General features: G+C 41.1%; 1 protein-coding gene across 5 annotated transcripts in view; it reads left to right on the top strand.

The window, feature by feature from the left end:
* Positions 1-23,401, top strand: part of Kcnj16 (potassium inwardly rectifying channel subfamily J member 16) — a 55,470-nt gene extending 32,069 nt beyond the window's left edge. Inside the window, exons 2-3 of one of the 5 annotated variants that reach the window (XR_007107580.1) lie at positions 17,638-19,043; positions 21,912-23,401. Coding sequence is in view for 4 of the 5 variants with exons in the window: in XM_047542832.1 (XP_047398788.1) it covers positions 17,726-18,985 (1,260 nt within the window). In the remaining variant the exon portion in view is untranslated. Of the gene's footprint in view, positions 1-2,156; positions 2,179-11,527; positions 11,546-17,111; positions 17,131-17,637; positions 21,215-21,911 lie in introns of those variants that run through there. The other 4 variants (XM_047542834.1, XM_047542836.1, XM_047542835.1 and 1 more) reach the window with 4 other exon arrangements.
* Positions 23,402-25,808: the final 2,407 nt, after the last annotated feature.

Genomic DNA, 25,808 nt, shown 5'->3' with positions numbered 1-25,808 from the left:
ATAAATTTTCCTCTTCTAAAATTGTTCTTTACAGGTCTTTCAGTCACAACAGTGAAAAAGCTGACTTAAACATTACCCATGTGACCCTGAGGAAATCTGCCAAACTATTAAGCATCAACTCTTTCTGTAAATATAACAACTAATTCTAGAAGAATTAAGCAAATTCCTGGATGTTAAGTGCCTGGCACTTAGGAACATTTCTTCTCTGACTGAGGACTGTGTTTGACATCCTGCCCCAGTCTGAGGATCCTTAGCCCCAGTTCCATCTCTGGGGCCCAGGAACTTTCTGCTAAACCTCTTGGATGCAGTTTGCCTGCCTGCCTGAATATTTACATGCTGGCTGTACTCACTTCTCCTGAATTCTCAACTCCATATCTCTCTTCCCTTCTCGCCCCTCATTCCTTTTTCTGTTAAACTGATTAACCAAAGACCTGGTCTCTTTGCTCCCTACACTGTCCTGGTCAGCACTGCAGTGGACTTTCTAGACTAAGAGACTCAAGGTGAGGGTTGTCTTCCATCTCTAAGGTCAGGAGACAATCTCTCCAAAGTTGAAGACACCACCCACACCTGAAAATTATCACAGATGCTCTAACCTTGTAGCATTTTTTGGAAATGAGGATGGAGATGTGTTTTCTCAGGTTCCCAACAAACTGCAAGTTTTACTTATCTATTTATTTTTAATTAACATAAAAATATATGTTTATCATGCATAAGTTGTTTGAAGTATGAATACACTGTGGAACGGCATTACCTCACATTTTTATCTTTTTTGTGTGTGTGTGATGAGAAAACTCAAAATCTATTTTCTTAGCAGTTTTCAAGAGTAAAACACATTTTTTTTTCATAGTCACCAAGTTGCACAGTACATCTCTTGAAGTGGTTCTTCCTATCTCATGAATTTATTCCTCTATCTAAATGAAATACTTTTTTCCTTTGATACACCGACTCAGGTATTCTTTCATGTCTGATTTTACCTGATAAAGGACCCTCCTCCACTACCTGTTAGGGCATGAATCTCTCTCTCTCTCTCTCTCTCTCTCATTCTTTTTGTTGTTGCATAGCTGCCACTGACAAAAGCCCTTTTATTTGGAGTCATTCTTTCCCACCCACATCCTCCCTGTATCTAACATCACAGTTGCAATAATCAGCAGGCATGCTGGTGGCAGTTTGAGAGAGCCCTTAGAAGAGTGAACCAGTTTTCTTTTAAACCTTGGTGGAAATGACCTTGGGCTGTGCACAAACAACTAAGGACTTGTATGGAGGAGAGACTAGAATGTGGACCCTCTAATTCATTCATCAGGAACCAGACTTATACACCTACACACACACACACACACACACACACACACACATGCATGCACACTCATTTTTAGCATTCATTCCTTAGGATTCAGTTAATTCTTACCTAAGTGTAAAGCTTCTCACTGCAGAAGGAATCAATACCAAGATAATTCTGCATACTTTGCACCCAGGCAAAAGAAAGTTTTATCCTCCCTGATTTCCTCAGGATGTGCTGAATTTTTTTTCCCTTATGTGTTAAAACATGTTGGGATAATTACAAAGGGTGTCCAGAGACAAGAGGTCCTTCCTCTAGCCCACCCACAGGCCATATAAGGCCATAATTGGAAGCATTCTGCATGAAAAGGCAAGACCCAGTTAGTGCTACTCAAGAGCATCCCTCCCAGTTCTGTCCTCTTTCCTTGCTGCTATTTCAGATTCTTGATGGTTTGATCTGACGGGATTTACTGTTCCACATTTAGTTGTACCTGTGTACACTGGCATGTATATCAAGGGCTGAATTTATAAGTGGAGCCAGTAGACTCGTCTCAGGAAAGTTAGAGAGTTACCTCTGAATGCTGAAACACCTCCCTACAACCTCATATTCAGAATTAGAGGAAGAACATATAATCTCCTAGATTCGAGAAATCTGGTGCAAGTCTTCTATACAAAAGATAAGCACATCCACGGGTATGATGTTGACTTTCATGCACCACTTACAATCTGGTTTCAGGGTCTTGCAATCTGAGTTCTTTGGCAAACTCTTACAGCATATAATAAAATACTCTGAAATCTAGCTTCTTCATTTGCAAGACATAAAAGATGTAAGACAACCTGCCCTTCAGGATTGCTGTTTGGATCAGAGGAGATGGACATGACATTGAGCTCCTGAAAGAAGAGGTGAGACTGGGCAGAGGGGGAGATGTCTCTGAAAGTGGAAGCTGGGAATGGGTAGAGAAAGATTGGCGAGCACCACCACCTGTTCTTAAGTTGGACCTTCATGGTCATACCACGTTGCTCCTTGGCTGTACTTTTTGACTTCCTGGCGGTCAAGGACTAGATAGCTCTGATTTGGATTAATGCTGTTCTGTTAAACTGAGAGTGAAATCTCCTTGGGGAAAAGAACTGGGGCAATCTTCCCACAGACAGGTAAGGGCATGGTTCCCACTGTGTTGCATCGAGAACAGAAATCCTGAACGGCCTTGCTCAGGAGAGGAGCTCTGCATGACTGGCATGTATAAGATGTTGCCATGCTTAGGCAAGCCTGGACCAAACATTCCAGAACCAAGTGGAAGCCTGGGGGAATCAGGGGGTGATGGCCTGGGCCTTGGGCTTCTTTGGTTCTCATGAGATTTTACTGCCATTTAGCCAAATGTGAATGACTAACAGGGAAAGTATTTCCTTAACCTATTATGTCGCTTCTCTTAAGTGTTTCTGTATATGGGAGCTGGCATGGGAACCCCCAACAAGTGGTTGAAAATCCATCTTTGAGAATTGGCTTCTAATGTTTTTCAATGAGGGCATCCAGTCTATCTTTCTGCCGGCAAGTTACATGAGATTTGGGAACTTGGATACTCATGAAGTTTACCCTTCTCAGTTAAAGGGCCAACATTTCTTCCCCTGGTCCTGAACTCTACAAATGGAAAAAAATAAATTTAAGTTCATAGTATCATCTTTCCACAAATATTTAAAATGTCTACTATACTTCTAAGTCTCGTTAGTTGGATTAATTTTTCATAAGGCATATCTACCACATGTGGGTGCAAAGAGGCATTTTGACTAGCATGAAGCAAAAGGTAAATTTTGTTAGCAGAGAAATATTTGTGTCTTATCTGTCTTCCCTTCTCCAATCATCAAAGTGGACCATGATTTATGGTTAAAATTATTATAATCTTTTAAAAATCAGTAGCTAAAAACTACTAAATTTTCAAGATGCATTAGGCATTATTCCCCATGCAACTAACTGAGTGTGTTCTTTTTTTGGGGGGTGCTGGGGATTGAACCCAGGGCCTTATGCTTACAAAGCAAGCACTCTACTGACTGAGCTATCTCCCCAGCCCCCTGAGTGTCTTCTTAACTAAGAAAGAATTTGTTTTTGCATGTGAGAAATGTGTTTATTCAAGCCATACACCACTCGAATGTTCCTGGGTTCATTGTCTGTAGGACGAATTAACCAAGGAATTATTTTAAATTTCCCAACTGCCTTTTATTCAATGACTTAGAATATTCCTCTTGATTATATCTTTTGCATCTGATAGCTTGAATTCAGATAATAAAAAAATTACTTGATGTATATCCATGGGGCATTTTTTTCAAAGTCTAGGATTTATCCCAAATCAAATGCAATTAAATTTCTCACTACTTACTTTTATGGCTTATCTTTGGCTCGAATTTCCTTCATTGACCTAGAAAAGAAGTATTAACCACAAAAAGGAGAGCGGTGGGAAACCTCTTTGACTCTTAGATGCTGGGAGGGGCCTCAAACTCCACCACCAATTTTAGATCTGGCAGCATCCAGGTACTTGGGTACTGTTCTAGAACAAAGGTCTCCCTTCTCGGAGGTGGCCACGCCAGAACGTCTGTGGTCGACTTGGTGAGACTGAGCTTCTTAAGGGCAGTAATAGTCCTCAAAATCCTTAGTCACAGTCCTCAAAACACCTCAGATAGAGTTAAATATTGATTGAATTAAAGACTTTGCAAAAATCATTTCCACAATCTTTTCTAGACCACTGCAGGCATTGGCTTATTTGGTTAAATGGTATAAACCCCCTTTTTTTTTTTTTTGGTCCTGAGGTTGCTATACGCCAAGCCTTTGTTGTTCTTTGTTTTGAGACAGGGTCTCTCTAGATTACTGAGGCTGGCCTCCAACTTGCAATCCTCCTGCCTCAGCCTCCAGAATTGCTGGGACTATAGGCAGGATCTACTGGGCCCAATGTTTTAGAATCTTACTGGGAAGGTTTAAATATCTCAACATGAGATTGAAGGCAAAACACCCCCAACCTCAATTCCCCAGCACCCCTTAGAAAGAATACTCCAGTCTGAGAAACACTGGAATGGATCACTTCCCTTTTTAAGAAAGGTCTTACTGACTTGGGTTATCACAGTTTGTACAGACCTTTATAGAAAATGAAATCTAATCCCAGATCAGAAAAGGATGATTTACTCTTTTTCTCCGGCATCATAGTGGAAACAAAAGTGTAACTGGTAGAAAAAGCATAGAAAATTAAATGCCATGGAAATTCAAGAGTCTATCAAACACACTGACTCCTATCAGCTCCCTAAATCTCCTATTATCTGCAGCAAGTGTTAAGCTTCCTTACCAAGGGGTCACGGGAATGCACGTACTAACAGAAAGCTAATCTCCTGTGATAGGCAATAAGCAGTTTACAGTGTTGCTTTAAGAGGCAATCTTCCTAGGAGGAGTTTCTGTCTTGCATCCCAAGGTCTTCTCAATTCATCTGTATCCACAGGGGAAATGGGAATGGCAGCAGCAGTCAGGAACACTTGCTTTATTTTCCTCCCCAATAAAGATGTCCTGGGTTTTCATTCTGACAGCTTAAAACAGAAACTGAATCATTTAAAGGTCAAAGAAGTTGTAGACACTATCCAGGGAGTTCCTAGTCTGCGAGCAAATCACATCTGTGAGCTCAGTGATTCCGGGCAGATGGGATGGACTAATAAATAGACTCCCATCCATTGCCAAAGAGGAAACTTGTAGGCCGTTCTCACAAATGGGAAAATAGCAACAGAGAGCTAGGATTTGGATGTCTGTTGAAATACCACAAATACCAAACTCTGAGAAGGTCAAAGGTCACGGCACATATGCTTTCCATAAATCACAATTGTTTTGGAGTGAACAGTTTGGTTCAAGCAAAGTTGCTCCCAAAAGACACCGTAGGGGAGTTGGTAAAAGTCAGTGGTAAGTAACCTGGCACTGAGACCCACAATAAAGAGACTCTTGAGATAAACGTGGGTGGCCACTACCTGATTTCTAGCTTCATGGCACTTGAAGTTCTTCTAGGCAGCTCCGTCATATCTTCCTGAAGGTTGTGAAGGTCAAGGCAATTAGAAACCAAGGTGAACTCTTAATCAGGTCTGGGAAATTGTCAGCCTTATAATTAACAGTGGGGAAAAAAATGGTAGTCAACTCTCTCTCATATGGATTTGACAATGCAATCACGTTGTCCTGCATAAGATGACTCCACTTTCAATTATTATTTGGCTGAGTCGAGAATGTACTCGAAGCGACCAGCAGTATTATTAAATACCTACTACACACCAGGCATGGTGAAGCAGGTTCACATTGTCCTCATAGCCATCCACAGATGTGCATTTTCAGATGAGCAAACCGAAGTTCAAAGAGGTTGAATGCTTTTTGCAAAAGTGCCGGGTGTTTCCAGAGATCAAGCAGGCATCTGAAAACAAACTCACATCTCTCAGGATCCAGCCTCGATCCTTAGAATTTTAGGTTGGTAGATGTCAACCTTGAGGATGCACAAGAGTCAAATGATGCCATGAAATTGGAATAAGGCAGATGGAGCCCAAAGATCTGCAAACGTCATGTGCTCCCCTAGGACTTGGAAGGAAGTTGTTAGAAGGCTACACTTCATTTATTTATTTATTGAGAACACAGAACAAGAAGTTTTATTGCTTTGCCAGCAAGGAAAACTCAGGGGAACTCCTATCCCAGAGTCTGTGATTCTGCCCATCAAGGGGAGCAAGGATTATTTTAAAGAGGTGATTCAAAGGCTATATATTCCATGAGTTCTCTGTCTGGAGTTGTAATTCACTTGTTAATTTGGGAGAAAGTCATTTCTGAGATCTTATGGTGCCATCCCCACAGTTACTTATGGTGGGTATGAGCTCAAGGACAGAGTTCTGTCTATGATGGGGAAGAAAGGGGATCCTGTACCCCTCTCCCAGATTAGGAAGGGGTGGAGATTAGGAGAGATTTTGAAAGCATTGTTAAAAGCATTGCTAGTGGGGTGTCTGTGTGAGGGAGCAGAATCTGTGAATATGCCTTTATTAAGAAGTGGGAGGAGAAAACTAGTTAAGCCAATCGGTACCCTAATTCCACAACTGCCTCTTCAGAAGGCATCCATTTAAAGCACTATTACTTTGGGTCTTAAAAGCTTGTCAGTGTAGACCCCAGAGTCTTATGATTGCATAATAGCACAATTTTTAACATGCTCTTTCCAAAGTTTTTAAAATATTAAGATAAAAGTAAGATTCCTAAAACAGACTTTGCAGTACCAAGCCAAGAAGTGAAGGTGTTAGCATTTAATGCGGTCTGGAATGAAGAAGGTACGAGAGGGGGCACTGAGGGGGAAATCCCTTTGCTAACTCGCCGTTCGCAGCCCTGATCCGCTCCCGCTCGCTTCCATGATTTCTCCAATTGGTCTCCAGTGTTCATATCTGATCCGTCTCTGGGCTGCCTCTTTCCTCCGCCCCCTTGTTTTAAATGAGATCTGGTTTTACTTAGATGAATTAAATGTCACTCGATTTGTTTCTGTGAATTGTTCCAGCAACAATTACAGCATCGATGTCTGACTTGAAACGTCTGTAAGACTGTCTGCCTCTCTGGGCTATTTATAGCTGCCTTTTAAAAAGGTCTAATAAATGCTTTTAGATGGCTATTGCTTTGTTTTCTCTTTATGGAGCCTCTGAATTAGTATGCTTCAAGAGTATCAACTGAAAATACCTGGTTCTGTTTTGGTGAAAGACATGCATGTTCACTGTAAAATTCTAGATAGATACATAAAAATGTAAATGGAAGAAAAAGGAGGAGAAAACAACCACACCAATCTGAGAGGTCCATAATTAATAGCTTGTTGTATATAATTTGAATTTTCTCCATGGTTCAATATATTTAATCTTAAAACATTTTATTTTTTAAGCTATTTTATAGTTATGTTTTTATTTGCATTAACCAGTATGTTTTAAATGATTCCTGTTTAAATTCTTCCATTCCCTCACTTTTGATGATTACAGGATAATTATATCACGGTACCATTACCTGTAAACCAATCCCATATTTAGCAGATGGCTAGCCAAGAGTCACATGTTGTCATATCCCCCCAATGTAGCCCAGCCTGCTCTTATCCATGGTCATCTCCTTAGAATTATTTTTTTCAAGTGGGATTGCTGGATTTGGGGTATACCAAATTCATAGACTATTATCACATATAGCTAACTGACCTTCAGGAAAAGCTCAAATTAAATATGTACATCTCCAATAGTTCAAATTAGGTATATATATTGGAATATGTTTTTAAAATGGCCATTTAATGGTATGCATTTGTATTAGGGAAGCCACGTTTCGAATAATTCAATTATAGATTTAACAAATGTAAACATTTTGTAGTATCAGATACATTTTTTTTTAAAGCTCCACATTTCCAGAGAGTTCTGCAGTGCAGTTATATGCAGTTCTCATTCTGAGTCAGTCTCCATAAAGCTGCTAAATAAAAACAAATAGTATGATCTGCTTTTTTTGAGCTGTTTATGAACTAGCAGCTACAGGTGAGGAAAGACAGAATAAATGGAAGGAAATGAGAACTGGTGTCATTATCAGAGACAGAATGCCAATTCTTTTACTAGAACTGATTCTCCTTTAGAATATCACCTTTGTATTATTCAACTATTTATTCATTCTTTCCTTTAAAATATGAGTAGGTGCATTTGTATGTCACATATTATATTACCTCCTGTGGATATAGTCGTAAATAAGAGTGACCCTTTTCTCACAGAGCTGCCAATCTATTCAATCAATACATCAGTTCCTTAATCATGCACGTTAGAGCGGGGTTTGGCAGACTTTCCACCGAGGAGGCAAAGATAATTCTACCTGTAGGTATGTATGATGTAGAAAGAGGATTTCCCTTTGCCCTCTCAGGGTTTAATAAATGAGTTTGAAATAAACAGACAGCAGGCTGTATTTCAAAACAAAAGTATCCAAATGTATAAGTGCATTGGACACCACAGGAAAGAAGGGGGAACACCCCCCAAACCCAGTGAGATGTACACACAAATACACCTGCTCCCAAGATAGGAGTGAGGGGGCAGGAGGCATCTCAGGGGAGAGGAAGTGACTTGGGTAAATGATTCCCTAGGGGAATAAGTGATCATCTGTGATGGAGCAGGTGGGGTATGGGGTGCACTTCCAGTCTCCTTTCTTGTGATATGAATTAATCTTCCCTGACTGATGAATCTCTTGGGGAAGGAATGGATGACATTGGCATTTCTCTTGAAAAATCTATCTGTGGGCAGATACAGGGATCCCAGAGAGGGCTTCCATCTGCATCCACAAGTGCCCTCAGTTTGAAGTAACTAGCATACTTAAGTGACATATTTGGGGTGGCATTTCCTGAACTCCTTCAGTGACAATACAAGGCCATAGACAATATCCAAATTATGATATCAGGATATTACAATAAAACTTTATTTATAAAACGACCAATAAGAGTCACATTTGGCCCTCAGGTTGCAGTTTTCTAACCCCTGTGGTAATGAGAAAGAAGAAGTAGTGGAGAGCTCGGTCCATTGCCACACAGTGAGGAGAGCAGTAGAAAATTCTCCCACAGACGGGCAGAGGTCAGGTGCACAGAGCCCACGTGGAATTCAGACTGCACAATGTATTCTAGATGCAGTGGGAAGACACTGGAGGATTCTGATCAAAGAGTGGCAGGTTTTTATTTTGTTTTAAAGGTAAAGTACAGCAATTGCAAAAATGGGAGACATATTAGGAAGGTGTTTCTGTGGCCGACTGAAGACGTGATGGCTTTGGCAAGGGGGGGCAGCTAGTTAACTACTTTGTGAAGGTGGCCCAATATATTAGGACCTGTTGAGATTTGCAATATCAGGATTCAGGAGAGTGATTAGACGGTATATTTGCATATAGAAGATACTTTTAAAATGTACATTAAACTGAATTTTAACTGATTTTCTTTTGTTGTTCAAACAACAAAAGTATCACTAGTTAAAACAGCAGAAGAAAATCTCATGGAAAATATATCAAGTAGCTCATAGTATCCAAGAAATTATGAGAGAGAGAACCTGATTTGGGCAAAAGGAAAGATTGAAAAAGAAATGTTATCTCAGGGATTGTCTGCTAAAAAGTCATAATTTGTGTCTTTTTCCTTGGGCACTTAGATATACACCACATCAACACTGGCCTCCTGACTCCTTGTAGTTGCCTTAAATAATTTCATTTATTGCCTTTTCTTAACACTCAATCTTGATTGACTCAATCTTGTACCCTGAGTCATGTGACCCTGCTCTGGATGCAGGGGAAGAAATACTGTAGAGAGAGATGATTTCTGCTCCATCTGTGGTATCATATCAGCTCCAGTCATAATCATCTATTACCCTATGGCTGAAATAACTTCCTGGTTCATATCCCCCAATCTGCTCTTCAATTTCTCCAGTCAGTTTTCTACTGGACAATTGGAGTGATCTTTTCAAAATGCAAAAGTTACCATGCAAAACCCTTAGTGCAATAGCATTCATTGTTCTTGGGAGAAAGACCCAAATCTTTGATGCTACCTATAAGATTTATGCTGTGGCCTTCTTTCTAGCCTCATCTCTCTCCTCTTCCCACTCCTGCTTGCATTCAGCTCTTTGGAAAGCATGCCCTATGTATCTTGGAGTCACAGGGCCTTGGAAAGTACTTTTTCCTCTGCCTGGGAGACAGTTTTTCTTCTTCCCTTAGTTAATTCCTATTCGTTCTTCATATCACAGCTTGGGCACTCATATCTCTCAGACTCAATTAGGACCTAGGAGTCATCAGAGGGAAGATATTTATTTAAGTTAAAGGTTGAAGGATGACTATAAAAAGAAACCTTGAAGGTGCTAGTCATTGTACTCTGATAATATTTATTCCTCACAAAAACACTTGGAACTAAATCGACTACTGTTCCCATGTTCTAAATAAATACCATGGGGCTTAAAGGGATTTGTACAATGATGATGTCAGGCGGTGAGTCAAGACCTGGAAGAGCCATAACTAGAATCCAAGTCTTTGATCTCCCTTCCTGCCCTTTATCCACTCTACTGCAGAGTCGTACTATAGACCCCCAGTAGAAGGAGTTTAATATTCAAGGTGTAGGATTGCTGTTCTGGATAAGAGAGGCAAGAGAGGAGGTGGAAGGCCAGCTGTTATGTAAGCCAGGTGAAACCAGGTGAGAGAGCAGGTGAGTCCAGCGATAAAATGCAGATGAGTTCCCGTAATGGCAGGTTCTTATGAGAACCAGGGCTTAGAATTAGCTTAGAACCAGGCACACAGCAGCCAAGCTTCATCTAGAAATACCGGGAGCCCTAGCAACCACATGGTGACTGTCTTAAACAAACAAAACAGGAGAGAGGACCAGGTCTGCGCTGGGAGCATTCTTACCCAAGGTGTGTGTGAAGAGCAAGTTCTCAGCTTGAATGTCAGGTCCTGGGCCAAACCTTCTCTGATGACTTTGATAAACAGCAGCCTCCCTCTTGGCTCCTGGGCCTCCTTCATTCTGGCGTATTATTTTGCTTTCTCCACGCAGTTATTACTGTCCCAGGTTGTCTCACTTTCTTGTTTTCAGTTTATTGATGTGCAACTCCCTCGTATAAACTCCACAGAGGTGGGATTCTGTTCTCCAGTGCCTGAAAGTGAGTGGTCTAGTACATAGTAGAAATTCAGTTCTTTGTTTTTGTTTTTTTAAGAAAATAAATTTTTAAAAATAATGAAAATCATTAGTAACAAATTCTCCTGTAGGGAATTTAGAGGTCATTGGGGGAAATGCTTTCTTTACACAGCAAAGGAATATTGACTTATATCTTTTAAAGGGACATAGGATCTTATCAGACCTAACATTTGCACCAACTCGGATCCAACTCCAGCTGGGAAAATCACAGCATTTTGGGCTAGCCTCCAAGATAGGGAGGGGCAGGCTGGTTGGCAAGATAAGAACAGGAGAAACCATCAGAACCATCCATAAACACACGATTTAAGGCAAAGGACAAGCAGGATAATCATCTTGTGAGTTTCTTTAACTTGTAAACTTTGCCAACCTTCTCAGGCTTGTTTCCTTAAGGCTGGTTCCTCAGAATAATTAAATCAAATATTCATACTGAGTTGGATGAACAGGTGTGTGTGTGTGTGTGTGTGTGTGCAAAACAAGGACTAGGAGATCTCTCTTATGGGACCATTGTGAAAAAGAAAGAAAAATTACCTCGTCTCTGGGGCTTTGGGAAACTAGTGGAAGGACAGAGAAGTGGCCCTGATGGTTTGCTGGTAAGAAACAGGGATAACATTGCTGAATTTGAATAAAATGTCTATGGGGAACCACCTACTGCCTGTCCTAATGTCATGTCAGTGGGAAGTTGTATAAGACAGTAACAGCAAATGTTGTAGTATTTTTCAAAGGAGGAAACTGATTCTTTAAAGAATGTGGACCAACATAATATTAACTGAGCATCTTCTATGGCCTTATTACAGGATATGGTGTCTCTCTATCCATTATTTCATTCAAATCTAACAATAACTCTGTAACATGGATGTTATGCCCCTATATCATGAATAAGTATATTGAGGCTTAGAGAAAAATAACTTATACAAGGTGCTGTGGAAGTTGACAGACCTGGCACTAGAGCTGACCTCCCTTTCAGAGTTTCTCTACAATACCTAATACAAAGAAAAAAATCTTTCTTTTAGATGATTTCTTATTAAAACAATTTGACTTTTAAGCCAAATTTCTTGGAATCATAATTCATGTTATTTTGTTACAATTTACGATTTATTTTATTTTTAACTGAACATAATAATTATCCATATTTATGGGACTGTGTGACATTCTAATACACATATAGAATGTGTAATAATCAAACTGATTTTTAAAATTTTTTTGTTCTAATTAGTTGTACATGACAGTAGAATGTATTTATACATTTTGATAGATCATACACAAATGGAGTGTGAGCTCACATTTTTCTGATTATACATATGGCAGGATCACATTGGTCATGCAGTCATACATGCACATGAGGTAATAATGTCTGTTTCACTCCACTATCATACCCACCCCCACACCCCCTCCCTTCACTTCCATTTATCCTTACCTTTTACCTAATATAAAGTAATTCTATTCTTCCCTATTCCATCCCCACTTATTGGGAATTAGTATCTGCATATCAGAGAAAACATTCAGCATTTGATTCTTTGGGGTTGACTTATTTCACTTAGAATGATATTCTCTAACTCCATCCATTTACCAGCAAATGCCAGAATTTCATTCTTCTTTAATCCATCATATATATATATATATATATATATATATATATATATGTATATATAGACACCATATTTTCTTTATCTATTCTTCTATTGAAGAGCACCTAGGTTGGTTCCATAGTTTAGCTATTGTGAGTTGAGCTGCTATAAACATGGATGTGGCTGCATCTCTGTAGTATGTTGATTTTAAGTCCTTTGGGTATAAACCGAGGAGTGAGATAGCTGGGTCAAATGATGGTTCCATTCCAAGTTTCCTGGGGAATCACCATACAGTTTTCCACTGATTTTGATACAGACTGTACATTCAAAGGAAAACAAAATCCGAGTCTCCAAATTTCTACTTCTTTACAGAACATAGCAACAAGCTGGGTGAGGAAGGATTCATGATGAAGATATAACTGTCCCTTCGGGAAAAGCTGGACTGGAAACAGAACCTCGGGATAATGTCACTAGTGAGGCTCCAAAACTGTTGCTACCCCCGGCTGCAGCTTCAGGCTGGAGCTGAGAAGCAACCCAGGGATTTGGGAACGAAGGAGAAACTGAAGGCAGGGATCGGATCGGGGGATTTGGAGAGAAGTCTGGACGGTATCTAGAAGGTTCTGAGTAAAGCTGGAGTTCCAGGGTGGAAAGTAGAGCTCCCTCTCAGTGCTGCATGTCTTATCAGAATTCCAGGCAAGATAGGGCCCCGGTCTCACTCCAAGGCAAGAAGCTGCAGAACAGGTTTTGAATAAAATAGGAAAACAGCCTAACTGTGTTGGGTTTGTCTTAGTTGGACCCCCCTCTCTTTCTCCTCAGTGATGAAAGCCCACCCACGTGGGCCACCTGTCTGCATCTTCCCTGAGTGACCTGTTCTGCGCACCCCTGCCATGTCCCCACTCCTTCCCACAGAGCTCCACCCAGCAAGCCTGTGTTCAAGGACAATGACCTTCTTGAGGAATCAGGCCATCCTTTCTACTCTCTATCCAGTCAGTTCTCACATTTCCACCAAAACTTATCTAATAGTTGCCAGGAGAGTAACTTGATTACTGATGACTCACGTTCACCACTCTGGTCTTTTATGTGGGAAAGAGGGTACTTTTAACTTTAAAGGGCATGGACAACAGTAATTGAATTTACAAAGATTTTTTAGGTCATATTTTTCTTGTGTATCACAAATTATACAATTGATTAGGCAATTAATATATTTATGTTAAGTAGTTGCTGGAGACAAGATTGAATCTTATTATCAATGTAGCACAAGTTTGTACCTTCAGCATGCCAATAAAAAGTGCACCTTGGATCTGGTGCACTGGCACTCGCCGGTAATCCCAAGGACTCTGGAGGCTGAGGCAGGAGGATCTCAAGTTTGAGGTCAGCCTTAGCAGTTTAGTGAGACCCAGTCTCAAAATAAAAAAATAATAATAATAAAAGAGGAAGGGGATGTATATCAGTGATGAAGTGCCTCTGGGTTCAATCCTTCGTTCCTCACCCCCCAAAAAGCTTACTTCTGAAGAACCATCTGCAATAGTACACAAAGTAAATAAATGAAATTGAGAGAATGTGGCAAAATGGCAGAAAAAAAATCCTTCAAAATTTATGAGTCTGCAGCAAAGTTATGCATCCAGAAATGGGAACAAATATGTGGGATGCTTCTCTGCTTTGTTGAAAAGATTTCCTGCTGTTTATGGCCCATTTGAAATGTGCCACATTGGTCAACTTTTTAAATCCTTATCAAGACCTAGAAGGTTGAGACCTAGAAGCATACCCTGCTAGTCAGAGTCGATTCAGAAACATTTTGTTTATGTCTGAACTTCATCTAGCTCTTTGCTAGATAAGAAAAGTAGCTAGCAGCAGTGGATGGGCTGATCCCTCTGACTTCTCTCTTCCAACTCCCTCACTGACATCAATCAGTCAGGTTTTCCTTGGTGTCTTGGACATTTTAATGAGCTCTGATGACCTTCTGAGGGTTTGCCATCCTGACCCTGAAACTGTCCTTACACCAGTACCATTTAAAGGACTCTATGATTGTGGCCAAGAAATCTCAGTGCTCTCCCCACCTTTGTGGTTAATTACCCGGGAAAATAGGCTCCCCCTGGCTCAGTACTTACCTTTGAACCTCATGTTCCATAATTTTGTAATTCTGCTCAATCTGATTTCCATTCCCAATTTTTTAATAAAAGGAATTTTTAAACCCAGTGGAAATAGCCTCCATCAGCTTCTGGAGAGTAACATGCAACAGAGGCAGGGAGATTGTCGATGGTTTTTCATGGTGGAATTAAAGGCAGAAAGATGATTATGGAAATATTGAGGTGTTTTTAGGCTGGGGTTTAATCCCAAGAAACACAGTGTTAAATTTGGAATTCCAGTAAATCCACAGGTGGATTTCCTTTGCTAGTTAATGGCAAGCAGTTGCTCAAATTAACACAATGTACTAACCAAGAGGTTAGCAAATGTTTATTTTGTCTAGCTGTTTTGACCAAAGGTCCTCCATAAACTTCTTTGACCACAGTGCAAAGGTAATGTGATGACCTTTGATAATCACAGGTAATGTGATGACCTTTGATAATCACAGGTAATATGGTAATATGATTCCTTTGACTATCATCTATCATTTGGCTTGAAGACATTCAGCATAAGAAATACATCATTTCCATGGTTGGAGATTCAAAGAATAAATGAATAAAGTTTATGAACCTCAGTAGAATCTGAATGCTTGCTTTCAGATCAGTTGTAATGGATGATCCCAATAATGAACCACATCAGAAGATGTGGAGAATTTAGGGCCTAATTCTCACAGTTGTAACTTGTACTTCTAAAATTGTTCCATTATTCAGCAACAAATTTTCCACATACTCAAATTTGCTCGCTGGTAACTTGAATTAATTGAAAATTCATGCACTGATTAGCGTTCTTTGGAAGGTGTTTTAAAAGTGACTTTTTGAGAACAGTTGCTGGCACCCCTGGAATTCACAAGGATGCCAACTAAATGCCATTTCAAATAAAGACTGTTTTTTTTCTTTTCTTTTGGCAACATGAAAGAGCAGAATCACACAGTAGCTCTTGATTTATGAACTGTGCTTTCTAATGTTCAGCCTCCCATGATACATGCAGTTTTCTTTAAGGAAAGAGGATGGAAGCATGTAATAAGAAAAAAAAAATTCTATTTCCAAATATAGTTTTAATTTGAAACCGTATGGGCCTCTGATTGTAATTCATCCCATTTTCAGGAATCCTATGATCAGGTAGGAGCACAAATTGAGAATTCCATAGTGACTTCTATTTGTAGCGTCATTTGATGACAAACGAGAAGGGAATCTCCAAGGATCAATGGATGCTGGTTGTTATGACAACCAAACTCTGGTGAATTTTCTTTTTTTTTTTTTTTTTTTTTTTAATTTATGGTATGGACAAAATTTACGGCAGTATTTTACATTCCATATTCCAGAAAGCATTGTGGCAGCCACAGTTCAGGTTCTGAAGTGATAGAATTGTGTCCCCCCAAACCATGGTGGAAGTCCTGACCAGCAGGAGGATGTAACTGCTCAAAACAGATCAGGCTGAGAAGCAGGCAGGTGGACAGAGAAATCCACTCATGCCTAACAAGATTTTGGGTGGTGGGCAGAGTGCATCCTCGTAAGTGGTCCGCTATACAAAGAGTTCATTGTAAGTGGATCCGGTCCCTGGAGAAGGAGGACAATGATTCTGTTTCACTGGGGGTAGTTAACTCTTTCTTCCCTTTCAGAGAGAGGAAGGTGTTGGGTGAGTATTTAGTGATTTCCTTTCCCTGGTTGGTACTAGGGAATTTTAGTATTGGGGACAGTATTTATTCTAAGTTTCCTATGCAGCAGAATGGAGGACCCTCTTGTATAATTTCTCCTCCTACATTACTTTTCTCCCATCTAGCATAAGTAGAGTATGCAGAACACACATTCTCATGATTACTAAATCATGAAAAGAGTCTGCAGTTAGTTCTCTGTTTTGTTTTCATGCAGAAGTAACTAAATATGATTCTGACTTTGTAGTTTTAAAATTTACTTTCAGACTTGATCTGAGAAATTCATTAGTCTATACCAAGGGTACTGGAAACGGTAAGAACTCTATGTTATGCTTTCATTTTTTTCACGACTGAGCTAAGAGAGAGAAAATGTCATTTTGCCTGGGGTTGGATGTGAAGGCATCAGTAAACCAAAGAAGAGCTAGAGAGAAGGATCCAACTATGCGGCAGTGTGCTCCCTTTAAGAGGGAACAAGATTAGCAACTTTGGCAAATTTTCGGTTTCTATTCAGAGGGAAAGAGAAGAGCTGCCAATGTCCAAAGTGAATGGGGGGGGGTGGGTAAAAGAAAGAAAGAAAGGATGGATGTTATGAGACAAAGGCCAAAGCAACTCTACACCTTACCGAAAGTTTACCTGGGAACAGTTTTAACTCCTCTGGGGTAAGAAAGATATTTTCCAATCAAGACTAAGGGTGGAGCTAAGGGGAAGGAGTTTAATCTGCAGGAGATGCCCTGGGTTCTGCTCTGTTCTGGGAAGCACACAAGGAGAAGGCTGTGTGGAAGGGAGAGGAAGCAGCTGGCACTGAAGAAGAGGACCACTTATTAGCAACCAGTGTGTAAGTTCCATTAAGTGGAGGTAGAAACTCTTTCTCGCATTGTTCCTCAAGGAAGACCATATGAATTCAGCCCTTGGAACACTTATGAGACTGCTTGACAAACAACTGAATTATATTTTGCCTTTGTCTATTATGAACTGCTTTGTTTTCTAGATGCCCTCGTGCAAGAAGAGTTTGCAAAAACAATTGCAAATGTTGTCTGTGTTAGGTCCGAAAAAGGAGTGAGGCATCATTTGGGATAATCACGGCGTTTACTCAGCCTTCTGCATATAGAAAAAAAAAATGTTATTTCCTCTAATTGCATATTTTGTTGCCTGTCACGACCGAGTTGAATTCTAAACTGAAATGCATAATCAATACTGAATGTCTCTATGGTTCAAATGAAGACTTTGCTATTTCAGATGGCAGATAATTGCCCCAGATTTGGTCAACTGCTATGAAAGTCGAAATCAACAGCTTAAGTTAAGTGTGTTTAATTTTCTTATGTGTTTATTTGTTTATTTTTAGGTCTTAACAGAAAAATCAAGAACAGGAACACACCTAGAAGTATTACTACTGCAAAACTCAACTGCATGTTCTAAGGACTCCAGAAAGAATGAGCTATTACGGCAGCAGCTACCGAATTGTAAACGTGGACCCCAAATACCCAGGCTACTCCCCGGAGCACGTCATCGCTGAGAAGAAAAGAGCAAGGCGGCGTCTCCTGCACAAAGATGGCAATTGCAATGTGTACTTCAAGCACATTTTTGGGGAATGGGGGAGCTACGTGGTTGACATTTTCACCACCCTGGTGGACACCAAATGGCGCCACATGTTTGTGATCTTTTCTCTGTCTTACATTCTCTCCTGGTTGATCTTTGGCTCCATCTTTTGGCTGATAGCCTTTCATCATGGAGACCTGCTCAACGACCCAGACATCACACCTTGTGTTGACAATGTTCACTCTTTCACAGGGGCATTTTTATTCTCCCTCGAGACCCAGACCACCATAGGGTACGGTTATCGTTGTGTCACTGAGGAGTGCTCGGTGGCAGTGCTCACCGTGATCCTTCAGTCCATCTTAAGTTGCATCATAAATACCTTCATCATTGGAGCCGCCCTGGCCAAAATGGCCACTGCCCGAAAGAGAGCCCAGACCATCCGGTTTAGTTATTTTGCTCTGATAGGCATGAGGGATGGGAAGCTTTGCCTCATGTGGCGCATTGGTGATTTCCGACCCAATCACGTGGTGGAAGGAACAGTGAGAGCCCAGCTTCTCCGCTACACGGAAGACAGTGAAGGGCGGATGACAATGGCATTTAAAGACCTCAAATTAGTCAATGACCAGATCATCCTGGTGACTCCAGTAACAATCGTTCACGAGATTGACCACGAGAGTCCTCTGTATGCCCTGGATCGCAAAGCAGTGGCCAAAGATAACTTCGAGATCTTGGTGACATTTATCTACACTGGTGATTCTACCGGGACATCTCACCAATCGAGAAGCTCCTATGTTCCCCGAGAAATTCTCTGGGGCCATAGGTTTAATGACGTCTTGGAAGTGAAGAGGAAGTATTATAAAGTAAACTGCTTACAGTTTGAGGGAAGTGTGGAAGTCTATGCCCCCTTCTGCAGTGCCAAACAACTGGATTGGAAAGACCAGCAGCTCCAAAATATGGAGAAGTCTTCACCAGTCCGAGAATCCTGTACTTCAGATACCAGCATCAGAAGAAGGTCCTTTAGTGCAGTTGCCATTGTCAGCAGCTGTGAAAACCCAGAGGAGACCACCAACTCTGCCGAGGACGAGTGTAAGGAAACCCCTTACCGGAAAGCTCTCCTGACTCTAAATCGAGTCTCCATAGAGTCCCAGATGTAGACCTGCAGAGTAGGAGAGCTACCACTTGATCATGGTATCTTCCTGTCAATCACCTAAGGCAAGTAGTTTAATCATGGCTTTAAAAACTGGTACAGTTATATTCTCTGGTGATGGTAGTAAATAGAGTAGGTTAAACTCATAAAAGATAATATATAAATTCCATAGTTTTTTGTTATTAAAATTTATTTTTTGCTAGCAAAGTTGGCATTCGGACTCTATTAAGAGGACTCATGGAGCACATTTCATCTCCTTTTATCATCTCGTTTACTTGGGGATGCAGTGTTCTGTAATGGGGGATAAAGGCGAGAGGCTGAAATAAGGAAAAACTGGAAGACAGGTACACTAGAATGAATAAGGTTTTAAATCTATAAAAAATGATAACAATCTACAAAAGTGATTTTGTATAAAAAGCATCCTGTCCTCTCACCAAGATGTACCAGCCGCGTCTTCAGTACCATCACGTTGAGATACGTAAAGGTGAAAATCGTGGGCCAGGTGGAGTCACTTAATCTGCCTCTCATGGTGTCTCCTCAGCAGGCAGAGGCAGAGGCTGTAAGAAAATGGACAATGCCAACCATTCTGAGACTTTTCACTGCCATTTGCCTGGGTAACTAATGAGTGCTGGGGCTGAGGAATCCACGTGGCAGAAGAAAAGTTGACGTTGTTATTTAGAGCAGCACTACTCTCTCAAAGAACCCCAACAAATGGGGAACAGAAGTGGGCAGCCATGACCCTTATCTGTTCTCTGTTGAGATCCCCCACTCATCTGCCTCCCCTCCCCCTTTCAAGGACAGAATCATACAGAAGGGGTGAGAATGGACATCCTCAGAACCCTTTGAGAGAGAGAACTTTGCCTCTGCCCTGAAAGCCTGCAGTGTAGGCTGCCATGTAAGGGATAGAAGTTTTTTTTTTTTTTTTTCCCTTGGAGCAGGTGAGGGGAGAGAGGTGTTTTTATTTGTGCCCAGATGTGTCTTGGTCACCTTATAAAGCATAGATGCCTCTAGTTACAAATTGAAACTAAAATCTTTTGTTGAACCTGGAACAACCATTTAAATTGATAATTCTGTGAAATATAATACAATTAAGATAATTTGAATATATACTAAATGAATAATCTAAATGCTAGAGGATTGTTTTCCTGTTAGGACATGAGATAAATTTATATACTCTGTTTCCAGGCTAAGAGATAGCAACTTCTGATTACTTTAGGCACACATTCAATTACCTTTGAGGGAAGAATCACTTTCAGCTTTATAAATTGAGGCATTATTAGCTACATTGGGAATTATGTGTGTGTGTGTGTGTGTGTGTTCTGTTGTTCTGCTTTGGCAATAAGTGTATGCCACAGATTTTATTTGTGTATTTTATTTAAACATAGAACTATATAGACATACACATAGTTTCTGTTTTCTTTCTGGAAAATCTCTCTCTCCTCTCCCTGTCTCTCCACTTAAATTCAACTACACAAGTAAACTGAGGTAGAGCGTGAAGTCCAAGATTTCCAAGAAAAGTAAAATACATGGTGTGAAGTTCTTTGCGCTCTTTCTTTTATTTTCTTCTTGTCCCCATCTATTTCTTTCCTTCTCTCCTTCCTTCCTTCTTCTCCCTCTTTCTACTGCCCAGAAGCAAGTTACTTTTTAAATACACATGTGAAAATCTGTCATTCCTGATGACTTGGGAATAAAAGATTTACTTAGGTCCTACATTGCAAAACTCTCCTGGACTTTACAATCAGAGACCTAAGTGATGAACACTTTGCACATTTTCTTCTGCCTTGCTTCAGGAATGCAAATTCCATTTTTTAAATTACACACACGCACACACTGAAGATTTGGATTGTATAGCAGCAATTATTGACTAAATTAGAGTATTACAATCTCCAAGGTAGAAAAAAATAAATCAACAGGACAATAATCAAACCTCCTCCCCTTCATTTGTTAGTTTGCTTTCCTCAGGTCTAGTTTTCTTTCTCTGTTTTGCTGCCTGGATGCTCTATCCATGATGCTCACCTTGACAATATCAGAATAGGGGTTTTGACCTCCAATTAAATGCATTTTTTTGTGCTGTGTTCCTCCACAACCAAATCCTCAAACGAAAGAGAATGTAAAATCAGCATTGATGTGTACGAGTTGTCTCTAACTTTCTGTGTTGATTTCTAACACGCTTGGAAACCCCCCAATGTTAATAATAAATACCTTAAAATAATCTTAAACGCATGTGCAAATACCTTATTCTCTCTAGTGTAAACCCCGTTTGATGAAAATAAGAATACTGCCTTATATAATCATAACATAGGCAGTAATGAAAACCATTTCTATGGGTTTTTAACAGCTTGCGGACAGCTTTATCTAAAATAACCATCAGTTGCTTCTGTGAGCATTACAAAAAGCCTCTGTGCAAAATGGTATTTCGAGTTTTAAACGCTCTGTGGATGATAAGGGGGTTGAATTTTTTTTTGATGCCATCCATTTGCTCCCTAAAAATGAAATTATGCATTGAAGTTACTTAGACGGAGAACAAATCATGGCATCAAGCATATTCCCGGGCATGCTCAGTCTGCAAACAATTCCTGTGGGAAGGGATATTCCCAGAGTGACAGAAGAAAATCCTACATTCAAGGGCCACCACTCCATCAAGCGCTTCTTGATACAGACATGCTTAATCTCCACCGCAGAATAGTGAGGTGGGCATTTTAAGTTCCATTTCTTCAAATACCCAATTTTCTGCTTCTTTCTGACAAATTGCTAATTGGGACAACAATGTGCTCAGGTTAACAAACAAAAAAAAAAAATTCAGTGCGCGGGGAGGGGTGTTAAGTGGCACTGTTCTGAGCTCTGTGATCTCAACAGAGATCTCCAGGGTAGCCTTTACGAAAGCTCTTTTTTATAGGGACTGAACTAGCTGACATATACCCTTTTACTCACAGTGATCCTCAGACTTGATGGCTGATGCCCTTGCAGCCATGTTGTGAGAAGGTAAATCAAGGACACTTCCTCACAAGGGAAAATGGAAAGACAAGAGAGAGATTGCAGGCCTAGGATCCCATATCTCTAGACTTGCTTTGCAAGAGTGCAAATAAATATGATCTCTGACAGAGTGAGCAAGAGATGCAAAGGGAATTATGGAGACAAGAAGACTGGTAAGTAAAAAAGGGACAGAGTGTCAAAGTCCACCTTGTGCATGACATTGGATGGAGCCAGTCCCTGTGGAAAGGACATACTTTCTGGGAGCTGAGGAAATGCCACCATTAGTGTAAAACAAACACAGAGGAATTGGGCTGGTGACCCCTCTGAGACGAGTGGCTGAGAGACCTCCATTGGGTTCGGAGGGGCCTGCAGCAGAGCTTCCTTCCCTTTGTCTTCTTCCCTCCCTGCAGCAGAAAGGCAGACACTCCCTGCTGTAATGGCACTTGCACTTGGCCTGACACTGAGACCCTGGAGGCCTGCCAAGGGGCAAGGCAAGCACCTCAGGGCTCGACGGGTGGGAAGGGGCACAGTCAACCCTGCAGAAGACTCTTCTTACACTGCCTCTGCAGACCCCAGGGAGACCAAACGGCTTCAGTTTCCTGCATTCCCGGGGACCATCAATAAGCACAAGGGATCTGCATCCCTACTTCCTCTTCTGGCTTCTGACTTGGGTGCTGGATCCCTGTACAAGATAAGAGATTCTCTTCATCAGGCACCAAATTCTACACAGTTTAAAATATCCCGTTAGCCACCTCCGTGGCAGCCGTGCATGCTGCCGTTGCCCACCTCTTAGAAGGAATGCGGCGAGGCCCTGTGGTTTTTAAGGTGGGCTTCGCCTGGAGATGCATAGAAACCGGGTCTCCGCCCCTGGTGGAGTTCTGGACCTCACAAATGCCTGCCTCCACCCTCAAATCCCTGTGGCTCCCGCTTCCTCGAGTTCATTTGTAAAGGAGCAGAATGATCCATTCCACCCAGAAAAAAGACAACAAAAACTTAGCCGTCCCCCCGCTTACAGAAGACAGGCAGGCAGGCAGCAGCCCACGGGGATGCTGCAGGGACGCCCTTAGCAAATTCTCCGCCCAGATCTGAGGTCTTGGGAAACAAAAATTAGTCATTGGGACTCAGTTTGGATAAATCTGGGGGCAGAGAGCAAGCAAGGCCCTTGACAGGGCACTTTTCTAAATAAAGACCCATAGAAAGCATGGCCCCGAGGGACAAATCTCTGGCCTGTGCTGCTCTGGAGCGTTGCTGCAGGAGGAGAAACTTACCTCCCCAACTGCTCTTGTCACCACAGCTGGTTTATAAAGTGGCTGACTTAAGGCATTCCTCCTGGGACCTGGTGGTTAGGTCTCGAGATTCGGTAGGGGGCAAGCCATCCTGCCTATCCCGGGCACCCGTCCTTGGGAATGTTCTTGCCTGCAGTTTAGAATCCTTTGGGCAGAGTCTGGAGCTCAGTCCAACACCACTGAATGTTTGGATGTTCAGTAGGCACTCAAGTTGAGGAGGACCTTACAAGGAAAATAAAATAAACTATTGTCTTTGGCTGTTTGGTCTCATTGGTTGATTCTATTTTATAAATATTGTCAAGTATAAAAGGATACTGTGTCTCCTGTCTGTCATCCCAAAGAAAAAGCAGCTGGACCAAGAGGGAGACTCCACTAAAGAAATAGGCCATCCATGCGGGGTGATCACTCATCACTGCCCTGGATGGAAACTTTGGAGACTCCTCAGGCTGCAGAGAAACAGGTTAATTATTTAAAGTATTTGAGCAAACTCGGTAGATGAAAACCCAAACATCGTCCTGCTAAATTACATAGTCAAAGAATGCTTTTTTCTCTACTGTTATCATTTACCACAGGGACCTATAAAATGGCCTTAATCACTATCTAAGTAACTTGAACTTGAGACAGAAAGAGATCCAAGAGGTTTAGTCACTGTGAAAACATCTTCACAGAAAGTTATCAGAAACCGTCAGCTTTCCACACAAAATACTTGAAGCACATGCAATGCTCACTGTGGTCAAACGCCCTTTATTTGAATTAGAAGCACATGTCAGAGATCAATTATTTATCGTGCTGCTGGTTGATTCTTTCTGACATTAGTTTGCCTGGGGAAGGGAGGCTGGTCACAGCTGTGGGGGGAAAAGACAGAGCTAAACCCCGTCAGCAGCCAATTCCAGAACCAAAGGTTTTTAGGACATCAGCTCATTTAATCAGATCCCATTTTGCATTGAAAGAAACCTCTGACTCTGGGAAGTTAATCTGCCCAAAGAGAGAGTAGAGAGAGGAAACTGGATCAGCAGGAACCCAGGGCTCTCTGCATCACCCCAGCAGATCAGCACCCCTGAGTCTCGCCCAAGGTTGAAATGTTGTCATGTTAGAATGTTCAATGGAAAAAGCAATCCCGTCAAGACCCTTTGCTGAATAGACACCCAACATTTTCTATGAGTGCTACTCATTAATTATTTAGCGAGACTGGATGAAGAAAAAGAGATGTGGGAAGAACCATCGTGATGAATGAGGACAGTCTTCAAAAGACAGGCAAAAGAGATTGCATTAAACAAAACAAGACCAAAACCTCAGCACACACCTTTTCAGGGAAACACTAATGTACAGCACAGCACACCTATGTGTATTGATCCACGGCCACCACGCCTCTCACCTGGGTAGCAGGGACACCTAGTCCTCGGACAGGGCCAGCCTTAGGGAATGAGCCAACACACTCAGCAGCAGCATGTTCTTTGTTCCATGAAATGCATGTCAGTTCTTCTTGAGATGGGGAAGGAATTCAACCTGAGAGAGTCCCACAGACCTGGGCTGGAAACAGCTGTTTGTCTTATTAACTGTGCAACCTGGAGCAACTTAGTTGGTGTCTCTTATCCTTCATTTCCTTATTTATAGCAATTCTTGCTGTATTAAGCTGCATCTAAGAGTAGGGTGCAGGCTCAAGCCCCAACTACCTAAGTTTGAATACTATCATTTCAGTATTTTCTTACTCTGTGACTTTGGGCAATTTACTGAACTTTTCTGTGCCCCAGTTTCCTCAACTCTGAAATAAGGAAAATAATAGTACTCGCTTCATAACTGCTATAAAAATTAAACAAGAAAATATTTACCAAAAAATTTCAAAACAAAGTCCTGGCATATAATGAGTGCTAATAAAATACAAGTTATTAATATTATGGCCAGCAGAAAAATTCTTCACCTCTTTTGGTGTTTCAGCAACTTACATTCTTTAATTTGATTGTAGACCTCAATCAAAAAATCAAAGCAATGTAAAAAAAAATGTAATCATGCAACCATTTGATAGAAAGTATATAAATTATTCCTATTCAAATGTCTCATCTTACCCAAACCATGAACTCTTACGTCCCCTCTGTGTGTAAGGCATCTGAGGTCAGTAAAATGGGCTTTGAGAATAAAAATTCTACTGTCAGGCTTAGAGTAAGCACTACCAAACCAAGGAAAAAATCTAACTGTTCGTATTACAGCAGAATCTTGCACAAAGTACCAAGTGGGCATTGAATTAAAATAAACCTGCTTTACCCATGTTCATCTTCCCCAAATGACCCTTCCCAACCCAGTTAAGCTGCTGCCAGTGAACCCTGAGAACCTGCTGGCTTAGGATTGCTGATGGCCCCCATGAATCTGCAAACCACCCAGGAGACTTGGAGCCATATTTCCAGTACTAGAAACGGAAGAGGTGTGTTGACCTCATTTGGGATGAGGAAGAACAATTGTTTTGTGTTTCTTTTTTCTCTAATGCATGCCCTTCCTTTGGTAGGAAGGTCATGATTAAATGAAACAGAAGTGGATTTAAATTCCAGGTGCATGCCTTGTTGGCTGTGTGAACATGGG

This window comes from Sciurus carolinensis, chromosome 3, assembly GCF_902686445.1.
Source record: "Sciurus carolinensis chromosome 3, mSciCar1.2, whole genome shotgun sequence".
Classification (NCBI taxonomy): domain Eukaryota; kingdom Metazoa; phylum Chordata; class Mammalia; order Rodentia; family Sciuridae; genus Sciurus; species Sciurus carolinensis.
Note: the sequence above shows the minus strand (reverse complement) of the source record. Positions and strands in the feature narration are given on the sequence as shown.